This window comes from Mercenaria mercenaria, chromosome 2, assembly GCF_021730395.1.
Source record: "Mercenaria mercenaria strain notata chromosome 2, MADL_Memer_1, whole genome shotgun sequence".
In the NCBI taxonomy this organism is placed as follows: Eukaryota; Metazoa; Mollusca; class Bivalvia; order Venerida; family Veneridae; genus Mercenaria; species Mercenaria mercenaria.
This window is the reverse complement of record NC_069362.1, coordinates 61,058,207-61,079,643: the sequence shown is the minus strand read 5'-3', so window position 1 is coordinate 61,079,643 and position 21,437 is coordinate 61,058,207. Positions and strand designations below refer to the sequence as shown.

The following is a 21,437-nucleotide window of genomic DNA, read 5'->3' as shown; positions in this document are numbered from 1 at the left end:
ATTTTAAAATCCATGCATGAATGACAAAGATATGGACCGGACATGCCCATCAATGCACTATCATGAAAAATGACCTTTAACGTCTAAGTGTGACCTTGACCTTTGAGCTACGGACCTGGGTCTTGCGCGCGACAAGTCGTCTTACTGTGGTAAACATTCATGCCAAGTTATTTGAAAATCCATCCATGGTTGACAAAGATATGGACCGGACACGCCCATCAATGCACTATCCTTTAATGTCTAAGTGTGACCTTGACCTTTGAGCTACGAACCTGGGTCTTGCGCGCGACACGTCGTCTTACTGTGGTACACATTCATGCCAAGTTATTTGAAAATCCATCCATCGATGACAAAGATATGGACCGGACACGCCCATCAATGCACTATCCTTTAATGTCTAAGTGTGACCTTGACCTTTGAGCTACGGACCTGGGTCTTGCGCGCAACACGTCGTCTTACTGTGGTACACATTCATGCCAAGTTATTTGAAAATCCATCCATCGATGACAAAGATATGGACCGGACACGCCCATCAATGCACTATCCTTTAATGTCTAAGTGTGACCTTGACCTTTGAGCTACGGACCTGGGTCTTGCGCGCGACACGTCGTCTTACTGTGGTACACATTCATGCCAAGTTATTTGAAAATCCATCCATCGATGACAAAGATATGGACCGGACACGAAAATTGCGGACAGACTGACAGACGGTTCAAAAACTATATGCCTCCCTTTGGGGGCATAAAAAAGAAATTTATAGGCTGTTGTTTTCAGACATCTGATAAAGTGTTTTTTTACAGATTTTTATGTTTTTGTAAAGATGTCATACCACAAACTGAAAATATTTAAACAGTACTTTTCCTTACATAAGGACAAGCTACCGTCTCAAATACTGTTAATCGTATAAATTACCTGTATGTCGGATTCACTGACACCGAAATCTAAATTTGAGATGTGAAGTTTTCCTGAGCCTGTTACAATACCAGCGCCACCTGGTGACGGTCTCCCTCGCTTTATACCTCCTCCAGCACCACCTTCATACATGTCATGTTGCCATACATCCTCAGAATTGCCCTTATTTGGCTGGAATATAACATTTTTCTTTACACTTAAAACACTCAATATATTAAAGCATCGTCTACCACAATCTAACTTTTCTTATACCATTTCTATAATGCTGCTTTGCATGCAGAGATAATTTATACATTACATAGTGTTTTTTTCTTGGATCAGCACCATGCCCTTTTTCTTACAAGCCACAGTACCTTCGTCCGACAAAGCTACATGGGCCATGTGCCCTTTTAAAGGCTTTTTATTGCCTATTCTTACAGACTTACATGTACCTTCCTAACCTGATATAAACAGATGACAAGTGACTGTATTTTATGCTCTAATCATCACATAGCAGGTGACATGTATCATGCGAAATAACCATGACATGATGCAGGTGGCAGTGCTTCTGTATACATTACTCATTTATTAAATAACATCTTTGTTTGTTTGTTTTGGGTTTAACGCCGTTTTTCAACAGTATTTCAGTCATGTAACGGCGGGCAGTTAACCTAACCAGTGTTCCTGGATTCTGTACCAGTACAAACCTGTTCTCGGCAAGTAACTGCCAACTTCCCCACATGAATCATCAGAGGTGGAGGATTAATGATTTCAGACACAATTTCGTTTATCAAATAGTTATGGAGAACATACGCCCCGCCCGAGGATCGAACTCGCGACCCCGCGATCCGTAGACCACCGCTCTTACCTACTGAGCTAAGCGGGCAGGTTAAATAACATCTTAGCTATAAAAATTAGGTGTATTATGTGGACTTAGGATTTAAATTTATAATGAATAATTATTTGCCTAAATAATTCATTTGTTTTCTGTCCGGCAATTTTTAAATCACAGTAGTTTTGGCATTTTCTGATGAAAAAATGTTTTAAATGAACATAAATAATCTTATATAGTATATATATCAAATAATAACAAGAGTGCCAGAATGTCAGTAAATACACCCTTCGGATGAAAACTGTTCGACACGGCTAAATTTGCAGTTTTTCGAGTAATTCAAGGGCTATAATCCAAGAGTGCCTGGGGCGATTTGGCTGGTTATCGAACTTGGCTGAGATATTATGCCCACAGTGTCAGCAAGTTTCATGAAGATTGGATGAAATTGTTCGACTTAGCCAGCGGACATGCTTTGGACACTGGCCGCCCGCCCGCGGGTGTTCACATTACGCCCCGCTTTTTCAGAGACAGGTGTATAATAATAACAAGAGGGCGAAGATGGCCCTAAGTCGCTCACCTGAGTAACATACAATAACAGTGTAAACATGTTTTACCTAGTGATTTCATGGAGACAAATATTCTGACCAATTTTCATTAAGATTGAACCAAAAAATGTGGCCTCTTGTAAACAAGCTTTTCCTTTCATTTGACTGGGTGGCCTAGTTTTTGACCCCATATGACCCAGTTTCAAATTTGGCCTAGAAATTATCAAGAGAAACATTCTGACCAAGTTTCATGAAGATAGGGTCATAAATGTGGCCTCAAGCTTTTCCTTTGATTTGACCCGATGACCTAGTTTTTGACCCCACATGACCCAGTTTCGATACAGGCCTAGAAATCATCAAGATAATCATTCTGTGCAAGTTTGTATCAAATCAAAGCATAAATGAAACCTCTATATGGCTGAAAGGACCAACTAGAAAATTTTGCCCCTTTTAGGGACAGTAACTCCAGAACCCATGACGGAATCTAGCCGGTTTTCAAAAGGAACTGAGATATTACTGAGACTTAAGTTGTGTTTAAAATCAAATAAAAAATGTCACTTCTATCGTGTTCACAAGATAAAAATTAATAAATTTTGGCTCTTTCAGGGGCCAATCAAGGGCCGTAACGCCGGAACTTCATTAGTTACGGAGATATACCCATTTTAATTTGAAATAAAGGGAGGTGGTAATTTGACATAAAATCAGTCCATAGTTATCTACTTGATTGGCTCAGTCCAACTAATTACAACAATGACCATAACCATAAATGAAGACTCTATATGGCTGCAAAAGCCAAAATAGCCAATTTTGGACCTTTAAGGGGCCATAACTCTGGAACCCATGATGGAATCTGGCCAGTTCAAGAAAAGAACCAAGATCTTGTGGTGATACAAGTTGTGTGCAAGTTTGGTTAAAATCAAATCATAAATGAAATTGCTATTGTGCAGACAAGGTCAAAATAGCTAATTTTGGCCCTTTCAGGGGCCATAGCTCTGGAACCCTTAATGGGATCTTGCCAGTTCAAGAAAGGAACCAAGATCTTATGGTGATACAAGTTGTGTGCCAGTTTGGTAAAAATCAAATCATAAATTAAGCTGCTATTGTGTGCAGACAAGGTCAAAATAGCTGATTTTGGCCCTTTCAGGGGCCATAACTCTGGAACCCATAATGGGATCTGGCCAGTTCAAGAAAGGAACCGAGATCTTATGGTGATACAAGTTGTGTGCCAGTTTGGTAAAAATCAAATCATAAATAAAGCTGCTATTGTGCAGACAAGGACAAAATAGCTGATTTTGGCCCTTTCAGGTTCCATAACTCTGGAACCCATAATTGGACAGGAGTTCCACTAGACCTGAAAACCCAAGAGTCCCAGGACCCTTGGGCCCAAATTTTGAAGGGTCCTTTTCCAAAATACAGGAGTCCTGTCCCAACACGTCCATATAATTGACTATATTTTTTTTATTTAGATCTTTACCTAAGAAAACAATAAACCCAAGATCATGTTACAGCATAATGAAAATGTCAGTTTCAGGTCATATAGTCTCATATTGTAAACTAATATTTATCAAAATTCATGTTATTTTGATTAGGTTTTTCTTCTATATTTCATTTAATTTTTAATAACAGAACAGTGCTATAACACTCTATAAAAATGTATCCAAAATGTACTATCCGGATACTGGTACACTTTCGGAATGTCATCGGAAAGTAGTTTTTGCTTAGTTTACTTGGCCAACTAAGCTAAATCAGAGATAGTTCCTCAAATAATCATGCTATTTATCATTAAAAGCTGCATTGAAAGTCAGTTTTTTTAAGGAATTTTGGAAATATGCATATGACATCGGGTGTAATTAGACTTGTGAACGGACATTCTAAATTTATTTTTGCTTTCAAAATTCATCAAAATTTGTGTAGTTTCTTGTTGAAATTACGGTATGATCACTAAACAATGGTCTAATATAAAGTTGGCATGAAAAAATCTTGCAGGGCACTTTTCACATGCTCGGTAATCAGCTGCTTACGATAATTTAATAATTGGCGCCTTTTTTGACAGTACACAGGATTAATACTCTTTATCAATTAATTTCAACACTTCATTGATTCTTCTTACCTATGTGCACTCACCGTGACGTAACTTGCTGATAAAAAAATCAGCGAGGCATGTCTACAGGAGAAAGGGCGGGATTTAGCAGAAGATCAAAGGCAGGAGGGCATGACCGCGAGTGTTTATTTTGGAATACACGTGTCTATCGTGGAAATAGTTTTACTGAAGGAAATGAATGATAAGAGAAAGGATTATCAAAGGAAAATGTCTCAGGGTCCCGAAGGACGCACAGGCAAGTATCATGCCGGGTCCTTTGAGCGTCTTTTGAAAATCTCCCGGGTCGGACCCGGAGTCCCGGGTCAAATGGAACCCCTGATTGGATCTGGCCAGTTCAAGAAAGGAACCAAGATCTTATGGTGATACAAGTTGTGTGCAATTTTGGTTAAAATATAATCATAAATGAAGCTGCTATTGTGCAGACAAGGTCAAAATAGCTAATTCTGGCCCTTTCAGGGGCCATAACTCTGGAACCCATAATGGGATCTGGCCAGTTCAAGAAAGGAACCAAGATCTTATGGTGATACAAGATGTGTGCCAGTTTGGTAAAAATCAAATCATAAATTAAGCTGCTATTGTGCAGACAAGGTCAAAATAGCTGAGTTTGGCCCTTTCAGAAGCCATAACTCTGGAACCCATAATGGGATCTGGCCTGTTCAAGAAAGGAACCGAGATCTTATGGTGATACAAGTTGTGTGCAAGTTTGGTTAAAATAAAATAATAAATGAAACCACTATCGTGCAGACAAGAAATTGTTGACGGACGGACGACGGACGAAGGGTGATCACAAAAGCTCACCTTGTCACTATGTGACAGGTGAGCTAAAAAGTCCTGATCTGATTTTTATTTTGCTCTGTCTGTCAAACATTTATATGAATAATACCACACACCCCAAATAGAATCCTGTCTGACAATTTCATTCATCACATTGGCACCTGTATAATTATTATAGGCTGTAATTTGTAATGTTTCCAAACTCAATACGGGTATTATAAACAGGTTGCAGATTTCACCTAAGTTGAGAGACATGCTCTCATCTAAACATTCTCTCTCGTTGGGACGACACCTTGTCGCGGATGACACTGGGTCGCTTTCCAAATAAACTACAGATTTTGGTTTGTTTGGATGTTGATGCGTCGGCAAAGTACCGGAAAATAAACGGTGATGATAATAACATTAAGTGTTGAAAAACCATGAAATCTTTATTAAAAACAATCATTTCAATTACAATAACATTGATTATTCATTTAAACAACTTGTACAGTATTTTTTCCAATTAATTTGGGAATGGGGCCTGGGCCTTTACAACTGGGGAAAAAAGTGTAAAATGCCTAAACTGGGAATTGTTAAAAGTCATATTTTTTTATTAAAATGTCACATTAAAGAAAAAATTGCCATAATTTATCATTATGGATTAAGATAGCAAACTGTCTCGTGTTTCAAATGTTTAAAGTTCAGTCTTGTTTGAAAACATTGAAAAAAAAAAAAGGATAATAAATTTTACTTTGGGAATTTTAGCTTTGAAACCGGGAAAAAACCATACTATTTGCCAAATTGATGTTGGGATTTGGGCCCAATTTTGGCTCCAAATTGGCCTCGGCGCCATTAAAATAAACCTTGGGATAGAAAATACCAAGGTCCCTACTGGGGCTAGAACTCCGGACCTCGTGCGGACACTCTAACCACGTTGCTAGTCTAAAATTGCCTATTAACCTATTATCACTACGAGCTCCCTATACATGCTATGAATTATAATCTATCTTCTGTTGACGTCAAACCCCTTGCGGGTACATAGATAGATGTACATAGACGTTACTAATAACAGTAGTTGAAAAATGTCTTAAAAAAAAAAAAAAAAGTTATGAGGTGTTACTTTATTTTTAGATGAACATATTTCATCCCCGCTTTTCCCCACATTCAAACTTGCTGTATATTGTAAAATTTCGGGGACCATTAATGTGCATTCTATCCAGCTAGTCCCCTGATAAGGTGAATGAACCAAGCTAGCTACACCTGTATTCACCAAATACGAGGAAACATACAAAAAACATACTGATCTGCCAAAAGATCTGTTTCCACCGCCTCCACGACGTTTCTGTACTCCTCCACGAAAAACACCTCGCCCCCCACCACCTCTGTTTTGCCGGCCACGACCGCCCCTGCCACCAGAACCACGTCCACCTCTACCACCGCGTCCGCCAGGCTTTTTGCTGGATTTGATGATATCATCTAGGCTCATATCAAGTTTATCGCCCATTTTGGAGTATTTTTAATAAATAAAAGTCATGTAATTCTTCCCTTTTTCTTGGTTACTTTTCCGCGTGTGTAAAAGCTTTATTTCTTTGGCGGTCTCGACTGGTTTACAATTTCGTGTATGAGCTTGTAGTTTCGTGGAGGTGAAATGATAAAACTTGCACCAGCCTAAAAAATGAAATATTTTTTTATGGTTGTTTTTTTTTTTATATCTATAGTATCAACTCATTACACATGCGTATTAAATGTGCTGACCTTAACGATAATTTTGAAACATTTATTTTAATTCATTTTTGATGAAAATATATTTTGCGTTAATGACACTTCCGGTTGCGATATTTTTTTTTCATTGATAGAAGCGGTCGTAAAACTGACTGCTGAAGCTGAGACTTCGAAGAGATGCGAGAAATATGAGTTATTTGGACTAAAATGCAGTTATGATAAAGGAGAGAAATGACATTCAGCTCAGAAAAGATGGCTCTTAATTCTGACGCAAAACCAAGAAATTTGGTGTATTCCAAAGTTAGTAATTTTGAATGATATTATAAGCTGTGTTTATCAAGACAAGAGTAAAGATAAAATAAAACTTTAAAAGGAAATTTTATTCTGAAAATCTCAAATCAGAGTAGAAAAATAACATTCAAAATACTGACTGATTAAACATACAGTTAATATGTATTCTTGCCAAATGTTTTCTTTATTTTGTTCTTTGATATACATGTATCAATTTTCTAAAGTGCAAATGAAAAATGTATCACTGACTTCCATGACAATGTGTAAAATGAAACCAAAAATAGAACTTCTATCTTACCTGAAATGAATTTCATTTTAGTTCTGTTGCCTTGGTAAACCTGTTATCATGCTTACTATTTAACAACAGAAACATTATACTATTTGATACCTTAAATGACAGTGTTTTAGGATGTAGCATAGGGTAGGTTGATACTTTTTTGCATTTAGACTTAAATTATAGTATTAACAGGGGCGTCGGAAGTGGGGCCACAGGGGCCGCAGGCGCGGCCCCAATAATTTGCCCAAAAATGATTTTTTTGTAAATTCATAGGTTGGAGCCGCAGATCCGCGGACCCAATATTTTGTATAGTATATTAAATTTTGCTTCCCTTTAAACAATACACGCTGTCCAGATTAGTGTGTTACCGTGGTGACGGTGACACGATCGGGGGTGTTAATTGGAGTCATACACAGGTGTCCGATTGGATTTACGCATGAACAAATCAGCATGTTTTTATTTGGCATGTCTTTAGTTAATGGTACGTTTAAGCTATATCCCGCCACAAAGATCTAACGTATTGACTTATAAAATTCAGAAAAATAATTATCATGTTTTTATTTTATGAAAGAGGTAAGTGTTAAGATTTATCACACCGCTAAGATGTAAGGAATTAATTACATAAACTGTTCTTACTAAAAAAAAAAATGATATTACAAAATAAGAAATGAAATTTAACTTATGTCATATCTTTTATGATACTCATAATGGATACTCCTAACCTTGAACCACTAAATTTCAAATTTCCAAAACGCTCTTTTGGAATAAAAAATCCTGAACAGCACTCTTTCAATGTTCAGTGGTTCAGAATTCATCCTTGAATTCACTATGATGAGGTTTTGGAAAAGTTTAAGAGACTGAGTAAGTCCACTTAGCTGATTTGAGAATGTTGAAAACTGTTGAGTGAACTTACTTGAGTTTATTGAATGTAACATGAATGATTATTGTTCAATACATTAAATACAAAAAAAAACATACATGCATTCTTTGTATTGCGTTCCACATTATTAATTCTGATAAAAGTTTATTAAACATTATTTTGCTTATAGTCATGTAAATAGTAAGAAAATACTGGAGGCTTGAGATGCGATTCAGTACCCCTAAAATGCACCAGAACTCGCCATTTATGATCCTGTTTTTAAAAAATTTCAGGGGGAGGTCCCCCTTACCACCCCCCCTTACGCGAGGGGGATACCCCCTCCCGTACCTACCCCCCCATCCGAGGGGCCCTTGCGGCCCCAATATCAAACACCTTCCGACGCCCCTGATTAACTATCATCAGATCTCATTCATTTTGTAATAGGAGCGGAAAAATGTGCAGCCCGTTACAGGACTTGGACCTGCGACATTCTGCTTGCAAGTCAGATGCTCTTAACCAACTGAGCTAATCAGACAATCGATATCATAGGCTAATTATATACATTATATACAGTATTATACACACTGAATGACTGATACAATTTATTGGCAGGCAGACAGACAGACAGTCTTACATACATTTGAAATGTTTGCTTGTGCTATTTTTCACATCTCATTCTATGAAAATTAAAGCTATCCTCAGGTTTTTCCCTAGGATTTTTTATTTGGGGACATGATGTCCCGTAGGTTTGCATTTTAGGGGACAAACACATGATTTTGGGGGACATTTTAAATATTGATTATTATTTGATAACTTTAACTGACGTTTTGTCCTGTATTGTATAACAACAAAATATCGAATAAAAACAGTGAAAGTCAATTCATGTTCTTTATTTATCATTTTTGAAACTAACTTTTTAAACTGTTACTTTTTATGATACAGTAGACTTATACATGTTACATACGGTTTAGTATCATTTTCTTTCTCCGTACAACTTTAAATACCACCTTTTTGGAATTCCATAATCTTATTTTAGCATTGGCGGAGATAATTATTAGCCGATAATACTCGTCACGAACTCTGATGGATCGGCTTTTTACGTGGTTGAACGTATACCCAGTGCTAGCCCTGGCCATTATAAATTAATAGCCACTTTTATTTTCAGGGAAAAAATTAATAGACAAACTTGGCATGAGCGTTATTCACATGCGCTTTCGCATTTAAAAAAACCCCTTAAAACAGGGCATTTTATAACTATTTATTCTGTTTTTGTTTATGGACCACTTAAACACACTTTATTTTTCAATTATCATTATTCATGGTTATCAAAAGTCATAAAACAGTATGTATTAATTAAACAAACAGGAATAATGTTTTCTTGTTTGTTTTTTTTTTTTTGTTTTTTGTTTTGTTTGTCTTTTTTTTTCATTCTAATTCATTGCAAGTTTCTTCTAGTGCAAATCTGAATACATTTTCAATAAATGTCATTATACATTCATCATATCACTGAACATACCATTGATGCTTGTGTAAAATGCGCAGATTTATGACCCTCGGGACCAAGTCATGAATGCATAGTATTCACAGGTATAGACGATTTTCCAACTTCAACATAAGTTCATTTGTGATTTTTCGCCATTTCGGTAAAGGGAAACTACTCTCAGCGCTTACTGTCTACGCTAAAATCTAAGATTGCCGTTACATACCGTAAAAGAGCGGGTGTTTTTTTATGCCCCCGAAGGGAGGCATATAGTTTTTGAACCGTCTGTCGGTCTGTCAGTCTGTCGGTGTGTCCGCAATTTTCGTGTCCGGTCCATATCTTTGTCATCGATGGATGGATTTTCAAATAACTTGGCATGAATGTGTACCACAGTAAGACGACGTGTCGCGCGAAAGACCCAGGTCCGTAGCTCAAAGGTCAAGGTCGCACTTAGATGTTAAAGGTCATTTTTCAAGATGTGCATTCGTGTCCGGTCCATATTTTTGTCATCCATGGATGGATTTTCAAATAACTTGGCATGAATATGTACCACAGTAAGACAACGTGTCGCGCGAAAGACCCAGGTCCGTAGCTCATAGGTCAAGGTCACACTTAGACGTTAAAGGTCATTTTTCATGATAGTGCATTCGTGTCCGGTCCATATCTTTGTCATCCATCGATGGATTTTCAAATAACTTGGCATGAATGTGTACCACAGTAAGACGACTTGTCGCACGCAAGACCCAGGTCCGTAGCTCAAAGGTCAAGGTCACACTTAGATGTTAAAGGTCATATTTCATGATAGTGCATTGATGGGCGTGTCCGGTCCATATCTTTGTCATTCATGCATGGATTTTAAAATTATTGGGCATGAATGTGTACCACAGTAAGACGACGTGTCGCGCGCGAGACCCAGGTCCATAGGTCAAAGGTCCTAAACTCTAACATCGGCCATAACTATTCATTCAAAGTGCCATCGGGGGCATGTGTCATCCTATGGAGACAGCTCTTGTTTTTAAACAATTTTAATTTCATATAAATTTAATATTATTTTGATGAAAAAACTAATATAATTTAAAAAAAAATCATATATATTATGATATTAATTAAAGATCGAGCGTTATCTCCAACCGAGATCAAACTTTGAACAACAAAACTGACACAAGGTGTCGCGCTAATTGCCAATAATTACTGGCCATTTAGTAAACAGCAGACTGTGTTCAATTAAGCGTGTCAAAGTCACCGTTTTGAGGGGGTAATTATGCCTCTGGGCAAATACACTTCCTGCTACCGACTTCGCACGTTTTTGTTGATAAAACTGTATATTCCAGCTGTTTATGGACAATTTTTTGCAATATTTTTTGTAGCATTTTTTTTAATTAATTGCCATTTTCTATCGCCAAAAATTGCATTTAATTGACTTTTGAATAAAATAATTGCCATCTGGCGATAATGTCAATTGGCAGCACGAGCACTGCGAATACCGTCAGAGTTCGGACGAACCAGATCGGCTTTTAGCAAAATTAACTAAATAAGGTAATTTAACCTTGATTTTTCCCAGGAATCCCCGTTTGGTCGATGAAAATAGGATGGGAAATCTGATTGGTTCGCTATATATTTCTGTCCAATGAAATAGCACGTTTCAAACTAAATTTGGCTTGCTTTCCCAGATGGATGCTCTGATAAAAAAAAGATGATAAACATAGATGTTGCCGAAAATTAAGTTTCGAGTTTTAAGAGCCACGAGAAAAAAATTATCGGGAAGGACTTATGCGTGACATCGAAGTCACACTCCTGCAGATTTTTGGGGACATGACTGCCAAAATTCGCGTAATCCCGCATTTTTTACGCGATAAGGAAAACCCTGTATCCTGTACTGACTTAATCAGTGTGTATAATGTAATATAAAAAACATCAGCAAATGTATTTGATAGAAGTTCAAAAAGTTGAATGTTTTTAGAAAAGAGTATACATTATTATTCTGAATAATAGTGAAAAACACTGGGAAGTTTGTTTGATTTGGTTTTATCACCAATAACTAAAATATGATCAAAGTTACCCTGTACACATTAAATCAGTGCTACTGCTAGAGTGGTGGAACCTATGCTCACGGTATACCTATGCTCATGGTATCCCAATAAATACGCTCTCTGCAGAAGCACAGATGTAAATATTTTATCATGCTATGTTCAACACCGACCAGTGGTGATATGCCTTTACAACAAAGGTAGTGATAGCCGGGGGTGCGGCTTGCGTGACGTATACCGCAGCTGATACATTTTACGCAATCTGATTTTTGTCGCTCAAGTCTCAGACAAATACGTAAAAATCACCCAGTTAAAGTTAGTATATTAGAAATCATGCATTGCATTCAGCTATAAGATACATTTAAGAGCAAGATGTGATGAATGTGACGCCTGGCTACACTACGAGTGTCTGTCGAACGATGAAAAAATCGATGTTGATCTTAGTATTTTGACAAAGTCCAAATGGCTCTTTCTGAGATGCAGGGAAGAGTAATTTTCCTATACACCAAAGAAGTGTAGGAAACATTAGTGAGTTAAGCACTGTCGTTGTTTGAATCATTAATACTTGAACATTCTGTTTACATATGACATTAGTATACGTTTTTTAAGCTTTGTTGTAATAGTGACTCCATTTCTGTAAGAGAAATATACACATAGAGGCACATACTAAATTTTATCCTCATTTCTTTTGTTTTTTCACATAATAAATGTGTAATGTTCTTAATATCTAAATACTCGCATACGCTTGTCTGTTCATTTTTAGCCTATTGAAATTTTTTCTTGGCTTTAGTTTAATAAATATAACATACTGCCAGCATAGGTTCCCTTCAGGGCGAAATTTCACCTTTTCACGTATGCCGTGTTGATAGCTCACAAGACCACTAAGTGACACACATCAGCAACATGTTTCGATAACAGGAGGGTAACTTTATTTTTTTGCATAGGCAAATCGAAATAGTAAATTTTTCTTGCTTCTTAAATAAACTATATATGTACAACATACCGCGAGGATAGGTTCCACCGCTCTAGTGTAAACACTGATAAGGTGAGAAAAAACATGTGATTTTTTATCAAAAGCTGAATGTTTTGAAAAGAATAGACATTTTTCTTTTGATATACAAGAAAATCTTCTAAATTTATTTTCTTTGAATTTGCATGCAGGAAAAAAGTTAATTTATTTTCTTTGAATTTGCATGCAGAAAAAGTTTTGTTAGCTATGCGCTATACCCTATACTATAGCACTGTACTTATCCTGTACATTGTATATGCCATATGGTAATGTTTCATATAAGCAAAATTTCAAACATTCAACTTTTATAGTGTTTAAGAAATCTCTTGTGTTTTTATAATTATGCTACTTTTTTTTTTCAACATAGACTTTTAAAACTTCCTATAACTTTATCAATTTCCTTTGAAATATTTTTCAAATTTACATATTAACAAGTAAAAACTATATTTGTCTATTTTAAATGGATATTTTGTGAACATTTTAAGAAAAATGTCAACAAATACATAAGGCCAAAAATTTAAAATCCATACATTGGTAATATGTTACACAAAAAGAGTTTTAAAATTTCCAGTCTTACCCTACTCAGACGCTTACCTAAAGTAATTTAGACTACTAAGAATAAGATCAATGAAAATTGCTTCCATATACAACAAAATGTTTGATCTTTGATATTTATCAGACAAGTATGAAAATGTTGCCTTTGTTTAAAGTATTATTTTGATTCTTTAATACCATGGTAGTATCTGTTTCCAGTATATGTAAAAAGATAACAATTGTTTTCAGACCAAAAAGTGTCGAGTTGATTTGTAAGGATTGGCTTAGTATCAGTAGAAATAAATGACAGTAAATCAACCTAAGCCATTTACATCGGGGTTATTTTCCCCCATCAATGGTTATTTGTCTTTTGGGGGTTGGGATAGATGTTTATCCAGTGTTACTAGGGTTGTCCAATCATTAGGGAAATTTTGATCTTTATCTCAGCTTTTTCCCTGTTTTCAGTTAGAGAGACTGATGCAGTTGATGAATGATCAGAAAACTGGCGTGCCACTGAAAGACAAGAAAAACTTCCTCTATTCTACTGTACATAATTCATTTACAGGTGAGAAGCTAAATTGTTCTTCTCAAATGTCAATTTTAGTAGTTTGTTTAAACCCTTAATAGCGAAATCTTGCATTCTAACCAATTTTTACTAAAACTCGGCATATATTGTAACTGTATATTTGTGAAGTATTATATTAACATTAACTTGTGAATGCATTCAGTGAAGTGCCTTACCACTATGTAACTGGTATATAATATAATTTGATATTTGCCTTAAATTGTATCATGTACTAGAATGTCTACCCTTGAAATATTTTTGACTGGTGATATAACCAGAAGTCACATTTATAGCCTCATTTGTGCAAACTTTCTGATCAAGTTTTCACTTAAAAACTTGTATAAATTGACTAAGTCTTTATTCTGTAAAAACTTGTATAAATTAACCATGTCCTTATTCTATATATTGCTTGCTAACACACTACAAACAACATTTTCTATGTTATCTTTATGGAGCATGGTCAGTGAAATCTAGGTCAAGTTCAAAGTCAGAAGTTCACTATATCAAATCAAGAAGAGCTTTTTTAAGGTCATTTTCAAATCTTGCCGAAGTTGGTCATGTAGGTTTAAAAACAAGGTTAATAGGTCAGATCTTAGAAAAAATAACATTATCTTCACACTAGAGGTCATAGTTTCAATCTTATCTTTATAAAACACAGTCAGATAAAAGGTTACTAATATTTCGAAATGATAATTGGATGTATGAATGGTTAACTGTTGTCATCCCCATTTTTAAGACTGTCCATATTGCAGTTTGTTACAGGACCTATTTATTATATCCTTAACCTTTACCCTGCTAAATTTCTAAAATGAACTGGTCCATCATTCAATTTGGACAGTATCACTTATTATTCGAAGGGGTGTTCACTGAAAATTTACTGACTTAATAGCGAACAGTGCAGACCATGATCAGCCTGCACGGATGTACTGGTTGCAAAGGCAGAATCACTTGCCAGTAGCAGGCTAAAGGTTAAGCAGATCTGTTTAACTGGAACAATTATGTAATGTATTTCATTGACATATTTTGTTGTTGTAGAAAAAATTGACTGGTTTCATAATTGTGTTTATTGATGAATAAATGGTTATTGTAGGTTCGGACTTAATTATCTGGTTAACAGACCATATATGTGAACAAGACAGTCTTGAGGCCCTGCATCTTGCCACGTTTTTGTGTATGTATGGATATATATACCCAGTGGATATCAGAACATATGCTGTGAAAGATGACAAATCTGTTTTTTACAGATTTCAGGTCAGTACAAAAAAGTATTGTGTGATGAAGATGTTATTTGTAGAAGAACAGTTGGATTTATTTTGTTTTATGACGCTCATTTTTGCATGGACCCCTGTTTAATGTATACTAATAGATGATATTGAATTCAGGAGCCGCCAGAGCTAGAGAATGAAAAAAAATCACAAGTTCTCATTAAGTGATTGATGCAGTTTCACCAATTTTGGTTATAAATATCCTCATTGGACCTTTCTAACTATAATGTATAGTAATATGCTGATCCGCACATAGGCTGCCAGAGTTAAGACTAGAAAGACTGGGTATGTACCAGTGAAAGAAGGATTAGTTTGTAGTATTCTTGCATGGACTACTCTCAGTGCTTTTCATAAAGTTGCACTCCATTGCACAAGGGGCCAGGTAATGCTAAAGCTGGAGAAACCCTGTTAATGACTTGTTCTCATAAATAGATTAATGTTGAAGATGTTCACTAGTTTTGTCCAAAGCATGTTCCACTCTGAGCAGGAACTTGCTAGCACTCTGCCCCCATTCTTAAGACAGTATGCTTGCAAAGTGAAAAAAAAATTGGGGGAGGGGGGAGGGATTTGTTTCTTTCATGAAGTTTTCGGATAACAGATCAGATGTCAAGTATCTAGAAAGAATTGAAAGGTCAGTCCACGTTATATTTACTTTGACCAGACCTTGGATGTATGACAAGTTTGAGTTTGATTGCACTGACTTGTTTAAGTAAACTTGCAAAAAAAAGAACAATACAGTATGGTGCAATTGACGTGCACTGCAGTTGCTGACTTAGACTTGATCAGACACAATGAAGAATCAGACAAATTTTATACCCCCAGATACAAAGTATAATTTATGGGGGCTAAATTTGAGTCATGCATGTCTGTGGATCTGTCTGTTTGTCATTCTTTTATACTCCATATCTTCTTGACCATTGGGGAAGATTTTCTAAAATTTGCACCAATTGATAAACCTCATCAAGAAGATATTCAAACTGCAAAACGAAGTTCATAAGGGCCATGGTAAAGGTCACGCTTGGAGGTCAAAGGTCATTTAGCTTTATTTTGTGTACGCTCCATATTTTCTAAACTGCTTTGAAGATTTTTAGCTCACCTGAGCACAAAGTGCTCAAGGTGAGCTACTGTGATCGGTCATTGTCTGGCATGCGCCTTGCGGCATCTGTCAACATTTGCCTTGTTAACACTCTAAGAGGCCACACTTTTGACCCAATCCTTATGAAACTTGGTCAGAATATTTGTTTTGATGACCTATAGGTCAAGTTCCAAACTGTGTCATGTGGGGTCAAAAACTAGGTCAGTAGGCCAATTCAAAGGAAAATCTTGTTAACACTCTAAGAGTCCAAAGTTTAAGTTTGAAACTAATGAGAATTGGTCAGAATGTTTGTCTTGATGACCTCTAGGTCAATTTAGAATCTGGGTCATATGGGCTCAAAAACTTGGTCATCTGGTAAAAACAAAGGAAAAGCTTGTTAACACTCTAGAGGCCACATTTATGACCCTATATTCATGAAACTTGTTCGGAATGTTTATCTTGATGATCTTTAGGCCAAGTTTGAAACTTGGTCATGTGGGGTCAAAAACTAGATCATCAGGCCAGATCAAAGGAAAATCTTGTTAACACTTTAGAGACCACATTTTAAGTTTGAAACTCATGATAATTGGTCAGAATGTTTGTCTTGATCACCTCTAGGTCAAGTTAGAATCTGGGTCATGTGGGGTCAAAAACTAGGTAATTTGGTCAAATCAGAGGAAAAGCTTGTTAACATTCTAGAGGCCACATTTATGACCCTATCTTCATGAGACTTGGTCAGAATGTTTGTCTTGGTGACCATTCTTGATCATGTGGGGTCAAAAACTAGGTCACCTGATCAAATCAAAGGAAAAGTTTGTTAACACCCTAGAGGCCACATTTATGACCTTGTCTTCATGAAACTTGGTCAGAATATTTAATTTGATTATTCCTAGGCCAAGTTTGAAACTGGGTAATGTGGGGGTCAGAAACTAGGTCACTAGGCCAGTTCAGAAGAAACTCTTGTTAACACTATAGGCCACATTGTAAGTTTGAAACTCATGAAAATTGGTCAGAATGTGTTTTTTTTTTTGTTCACCTTCTGACCTTCTTTCTTGTTATTGATGACATGTTGGCAATATTAAGTGAGCAATCTAGGGTCATCATGACCCTCTTGTTTATGAATTTGTGTAATTACTTCCCTTTAATATTAAAATATTCAAAAAGTGGACTACTTTTTATTTCAATATAATTTCTAGTTTTACATTTGCATTGGGAGATATTGGGATACTTAAACAATCTGAAATAAAACTCATGTTTTATAATCGAGTGTAAATTCCGAAATCATTTATTACCAATCTGTCCTGGTTGCGCAACCAAGATGGATAAAGGGAGGTAATATTAACTTTACAAACTTGCATTTCTAATGAATTTCGGCTAAATGTATATTTGTCAATGTAAAACTGTAGGTCTTATATTCATGAATTACCAGGATATGAAATACAACTGATCGGATAACAGATCAGATGTCAAGTATCTAGAAAGAATTGAAAGGTCAGTCCACATTATATGTACTTTGACCAGACCTTGGATGTATGACAAGTTTGAGTTTGATTGCACAGACCTGTTTAAGTAAACTTGCAAAAAAAAAGAACAATACAGTATGTGCAATTGACGTGCACTGCAGTTGCTGACTTAGACTTGATCAAACACAATGAAGAATCAGACAAATTTTATCCCCCCAGATACAAAGTATAATTTATGGGGGCTAAATTTGAGTCATGCATGTCTGTGGATCTGTCTGTTTGTCATTCTTTTATGCGCCATATCTTCGAGATCTTGACCATTGGGGAAGATTTTCTAAAATTTGCACCAATTGATAAACCTCATCAAGAAGATATTCAAAGTGCACAATGAAGTTCATAAGGGCCATGGTAAAGGTCACGCTTGGAGGTCAAAGGTCATTTAACTTTATTTTGTGTACGCTCCATATTTTCTAAACTGCTTTGAAGATTTTTAGCTGTGATCGGTCATTGTCTGGCATGCGCCTTGCGGCATCTGTCAACATTTGCCTTGTTAACACTCTAAGAGGCCACACTTTTGACCCAATCCTTATGAAACTTGGTCAGAATATTTGTTTTGATGACCTATAGGTCAAGTTCGAAACTGTGTCATGTGGGGTCAAAAGCTAGGTCAGTAGGCCAATTCAAAGGAAAATCTTGTTAACACTCTAAGAGTCCAAAGTTTAAGTTAGAAATTCATGAGAACTGGTCAGAATGTTTGTCTTGATGACCTCTAGATCAAGTTAGAATCTGGGTCATATGGGCTCAAATACTTGGTCATCTGGTAAAATCAAAGGAAAAGCTTGTTAACACTCTAGAGGCCACATTTATGACCCTATATTCATGAAACTTGTTCAGAATGTTTATCTTGATGATCTTTAGGCCAAGTTTGAAACTTGGTCATGTGGGGTCAAAAACTAGATCATCAGGCCAGATCAAAGGAAAATCTTGTTAACACTTTAGAGACCACATTTTAAGTTTGAAACTCATGATAATTGGTCAGAATGTTTGTCTTGATCACCTCTAGTTCAAGTTAGAATCTGGGTCATGTGGGGTCAAAAACTAGGTAATTTGGTCAAATCAGAGGAAAAGCTTGTTAACATTCTAGAGGCCACATTTATGACCCTATCTTCATGAGACTTGGTCAGAATGTTTGTCTTGGTGACCATTCTAAATCATGTGGGGTCAAAAACTAGGTCACTTGATCAGATCAAAGGAAAAGTTTCTTAACACCCTAGAGGCCACATTTATGACCTTGTCTTCATGAAACTTGGTCAGAATATTTGATTTGATTATTCCTAGGCCAAGTTTGAAACTGGGTCATGTGGGGGTCAAAAACTAGGTCACTAGGCCAGTTCAGAAGAAAATCTTGTTAACACTATAGGCCACATTGTAAGTTTGAAACTCATGAGAATTGGTCAGAATGTGTTTTTTAGCTCACCTGTCACAAAGTGACAAGGTGAGCTTTTGTGATCGCGCGGTGTCCGTCGTCCGTCGTCCGTCCCTGCGTCCGTGCATCCGTAAACTTTTGCTTGTGACCACTCCAGAGGTCACATTTTTCATGGGATCTTTATGAAAGTTGGTCAGAATGTTCATCTTGATGATATCTAGGTCAAGTTCGAAACTGGGTCACGTGCCATCAAAAACTAGGTCAGTAGGTCTGAAAATAGAAAAACCTTGTGACCTCTCTAGAGGCCATATATTTCAAAAGATCTTCATGAAAATTGGTCAGAATGTTCACCTTGATGATATCTAGGTCAAGTTCGAAACTGGGTCACGTGGGGTCAAAAACTAGGTCAGTAGATCTAAAAATAGAAAAACCTTGTGACCTCTCTAGAGGCCATATTTTTCATGAGATCTTCATGAATATTGGTCAGAATGTTTATCTTGATGATATCTAGGTCAAGTTCGAAACTGGGTCACGTAGGGTCAAGAACTAGGTCATTAGGTCTAAAAATAGAAAAACCTTGTGACCTCTCTAGAGACCATATTTCTCAATGGATCTTCATGAAAATTGGTCAGAATGTTAATCTTGATGATATCTAGGTGAAGTTCGAAACTGGGTCACATGGGGTTAAAAACTAGGTCAGTAGATCTAAAAATAGAAAAACCTTGTGACCTCTCTAGAGGCCATATTTTTCATGAGATCTTCATGAATATTGGTCAGAATGTTCACCTTGATGATATCTAGGTCAAGTTCGAAACTGGGTCATGTGGGGTCAAAAACTAGGTCAGTAGATCTTAAAATAGAAAAACCTTGTGACCACTCTAGAGGCCATATTTCTTAATGTATCTTCATGAAAATTGGTCAGAGTGTTCACCTTGATGATATCTAGGTCAAGTTCGAAACTGGGTCACGTGCGGTCAAAAACTAGGTCAGTAGGTCTAAAAATAGGAAAACCTTGTGACCTCTCTAGAGGCGATATTTTTCAATGGATCTTCATGAAAATTGGTCAGAATGTTTACCTTGAAGATATCTAGGTCAAGTTCGAAACTGGGTCACGTGGGTTTAAAAACTAGGTCAGTAGATCTAAAAATAGAGAAACTTTTGCCCCTTCTGAGGCCATATTTTCATGAGATTTCATGAATATTGGTAGAATGTTCATCTTGTTTAATCAAGTAAAATTCAAAATGGTCACGTGGGGTAAAAAACTGGCAGGGGCCCTAAAATAAAAAAAAAACCTTTGACCTCTAGGGGCCATATTTTTAAAGGATTTTCATAAAAATTTGGTGAGAAGTCAGCTTGATGATATCGGGTCAGGTTCAAAAGGGGTATTGCGGTAAAAAAATTTGGTCAGTGGGTTAAAAAAAAAAAAACCTTTGGACCTCTTAGAGGCCGTTTTTTTACGAGTTCTAAAAAAATTGGTGAAAAATTTTCCCCTTTGATGATATTAGGTCAAGTTTAAAAGGGGTCACTGCCTTCAAAAACGGGTCATTGGGGTAAATGATAAAAAAACCTTGTGACCTCCTAGGGGCCATATTTTCAATGGATCTTCATGAAATGGTCAAAATTTTTTATTTGATGATATTGGCACTGGTCAAAAACTAGGTCATATGTCAAAAATAGAAAAAAACGACGTATACTCAGTTGAACACGGGTCTTTGGGGGTGGTGACATTCAGGACCATCATGGCCCTCTTGTTTTGTCCCCTTTCTGACCTTCTTCTTGTTATTGATGACGGGGCAATATTAGGTGAGCAATCTAGGGTCATATGCCCTCTTTTTATGAATTTGTGAAATTTACTTCCCTTTAATATTAAAATATTCAAAAAGTGGACTACTTTTTATTTCAATATAATTTTGTTTACATTTGCTTTGGTAGATTTTGGGATATTTAAAACAATTAAAAAACTTTTTTAAATTTGAGGTAAATTCCCGAAATCATTTTTTACCAATTTATTTTTTTTATCCGGGTTGCGAAACCCAAAGTGGATAAAGGGAGGAAATAAAACTTTACAAACTTGCTTTTTTAAGAATTTGGGCTAAGGAATTTGTAAATGTAAAAGGTCGAAAATTGATTTTATGAATTCCCAAATATGAATTAAAACTGTAAATTTACCCTCCGGGGAAAAAAAACATTTTTTAAAGATTTAAAAGAAAAAAAAAAAAAATGGTAAAAATGATATTTTAACTTCAAAAAAATCTTTTATGAAGAAAAAAAATTTTTTTAACTCCCTTAAAAGGTCGGGTAAATTTTCTTTAAAGAAGAAGT

At 36.3% G+C, this 21,437-nt stretch overlaps 2 protein-coding genes across 2 annotated transcripts in view; one reads left to right on the top strand and one right to left on the bottom strand.

Moving 5' to 3' along the window:
* Positions 1-870: 870 nt before the first annotated feature.
* LOC128555158 (THO complex subunit 4-like) lies at positions 871-6,739 on the bottom strand. The gene is made up of 2 exons (XM_053536715.1): positions 6,423-6,739; positions 871-1,083 (listed from the first exon to the last, which is right to left on the bottom strand). Exons 1-2 carry the CDS (start codon positions 6,624-6,626, stop codon positions 886-888), a joined length of 402 nt encoding a protein of 133 aa, XP_053392690.1. The 5' UTR covers positions 6,627-6,739; the 3' UTR covers positions 871-885.
* A 229-nt stretch (positions 6,740-6,968) lies between these two features.
* The window catches only part of LOC123564066 (regulator of G-protein signaling 6-like), a 132,185-nt gene continuing 117,716 nt past the window's right edge, over positions 6,969-21,437 (top strand). The window contains exons 1-3 of the mRNA XM_053536711.1: positions 6,969-7,144; positions 13,787-13,886; positions 14,977-15,137. Of these exons, the coding sequence (XP_053392686.1) occupies positions 7,076-7,144; positions 13,787-13,886; positions 14,977-15,137 (330 nt within the window). The 5' untranslated portion in view covers positions 6,969-7,075. The remainder of the gene's footprint in view (positions 7,145-13,786; positions 13,887-14,976; positions 15,138-21,437) is intronic.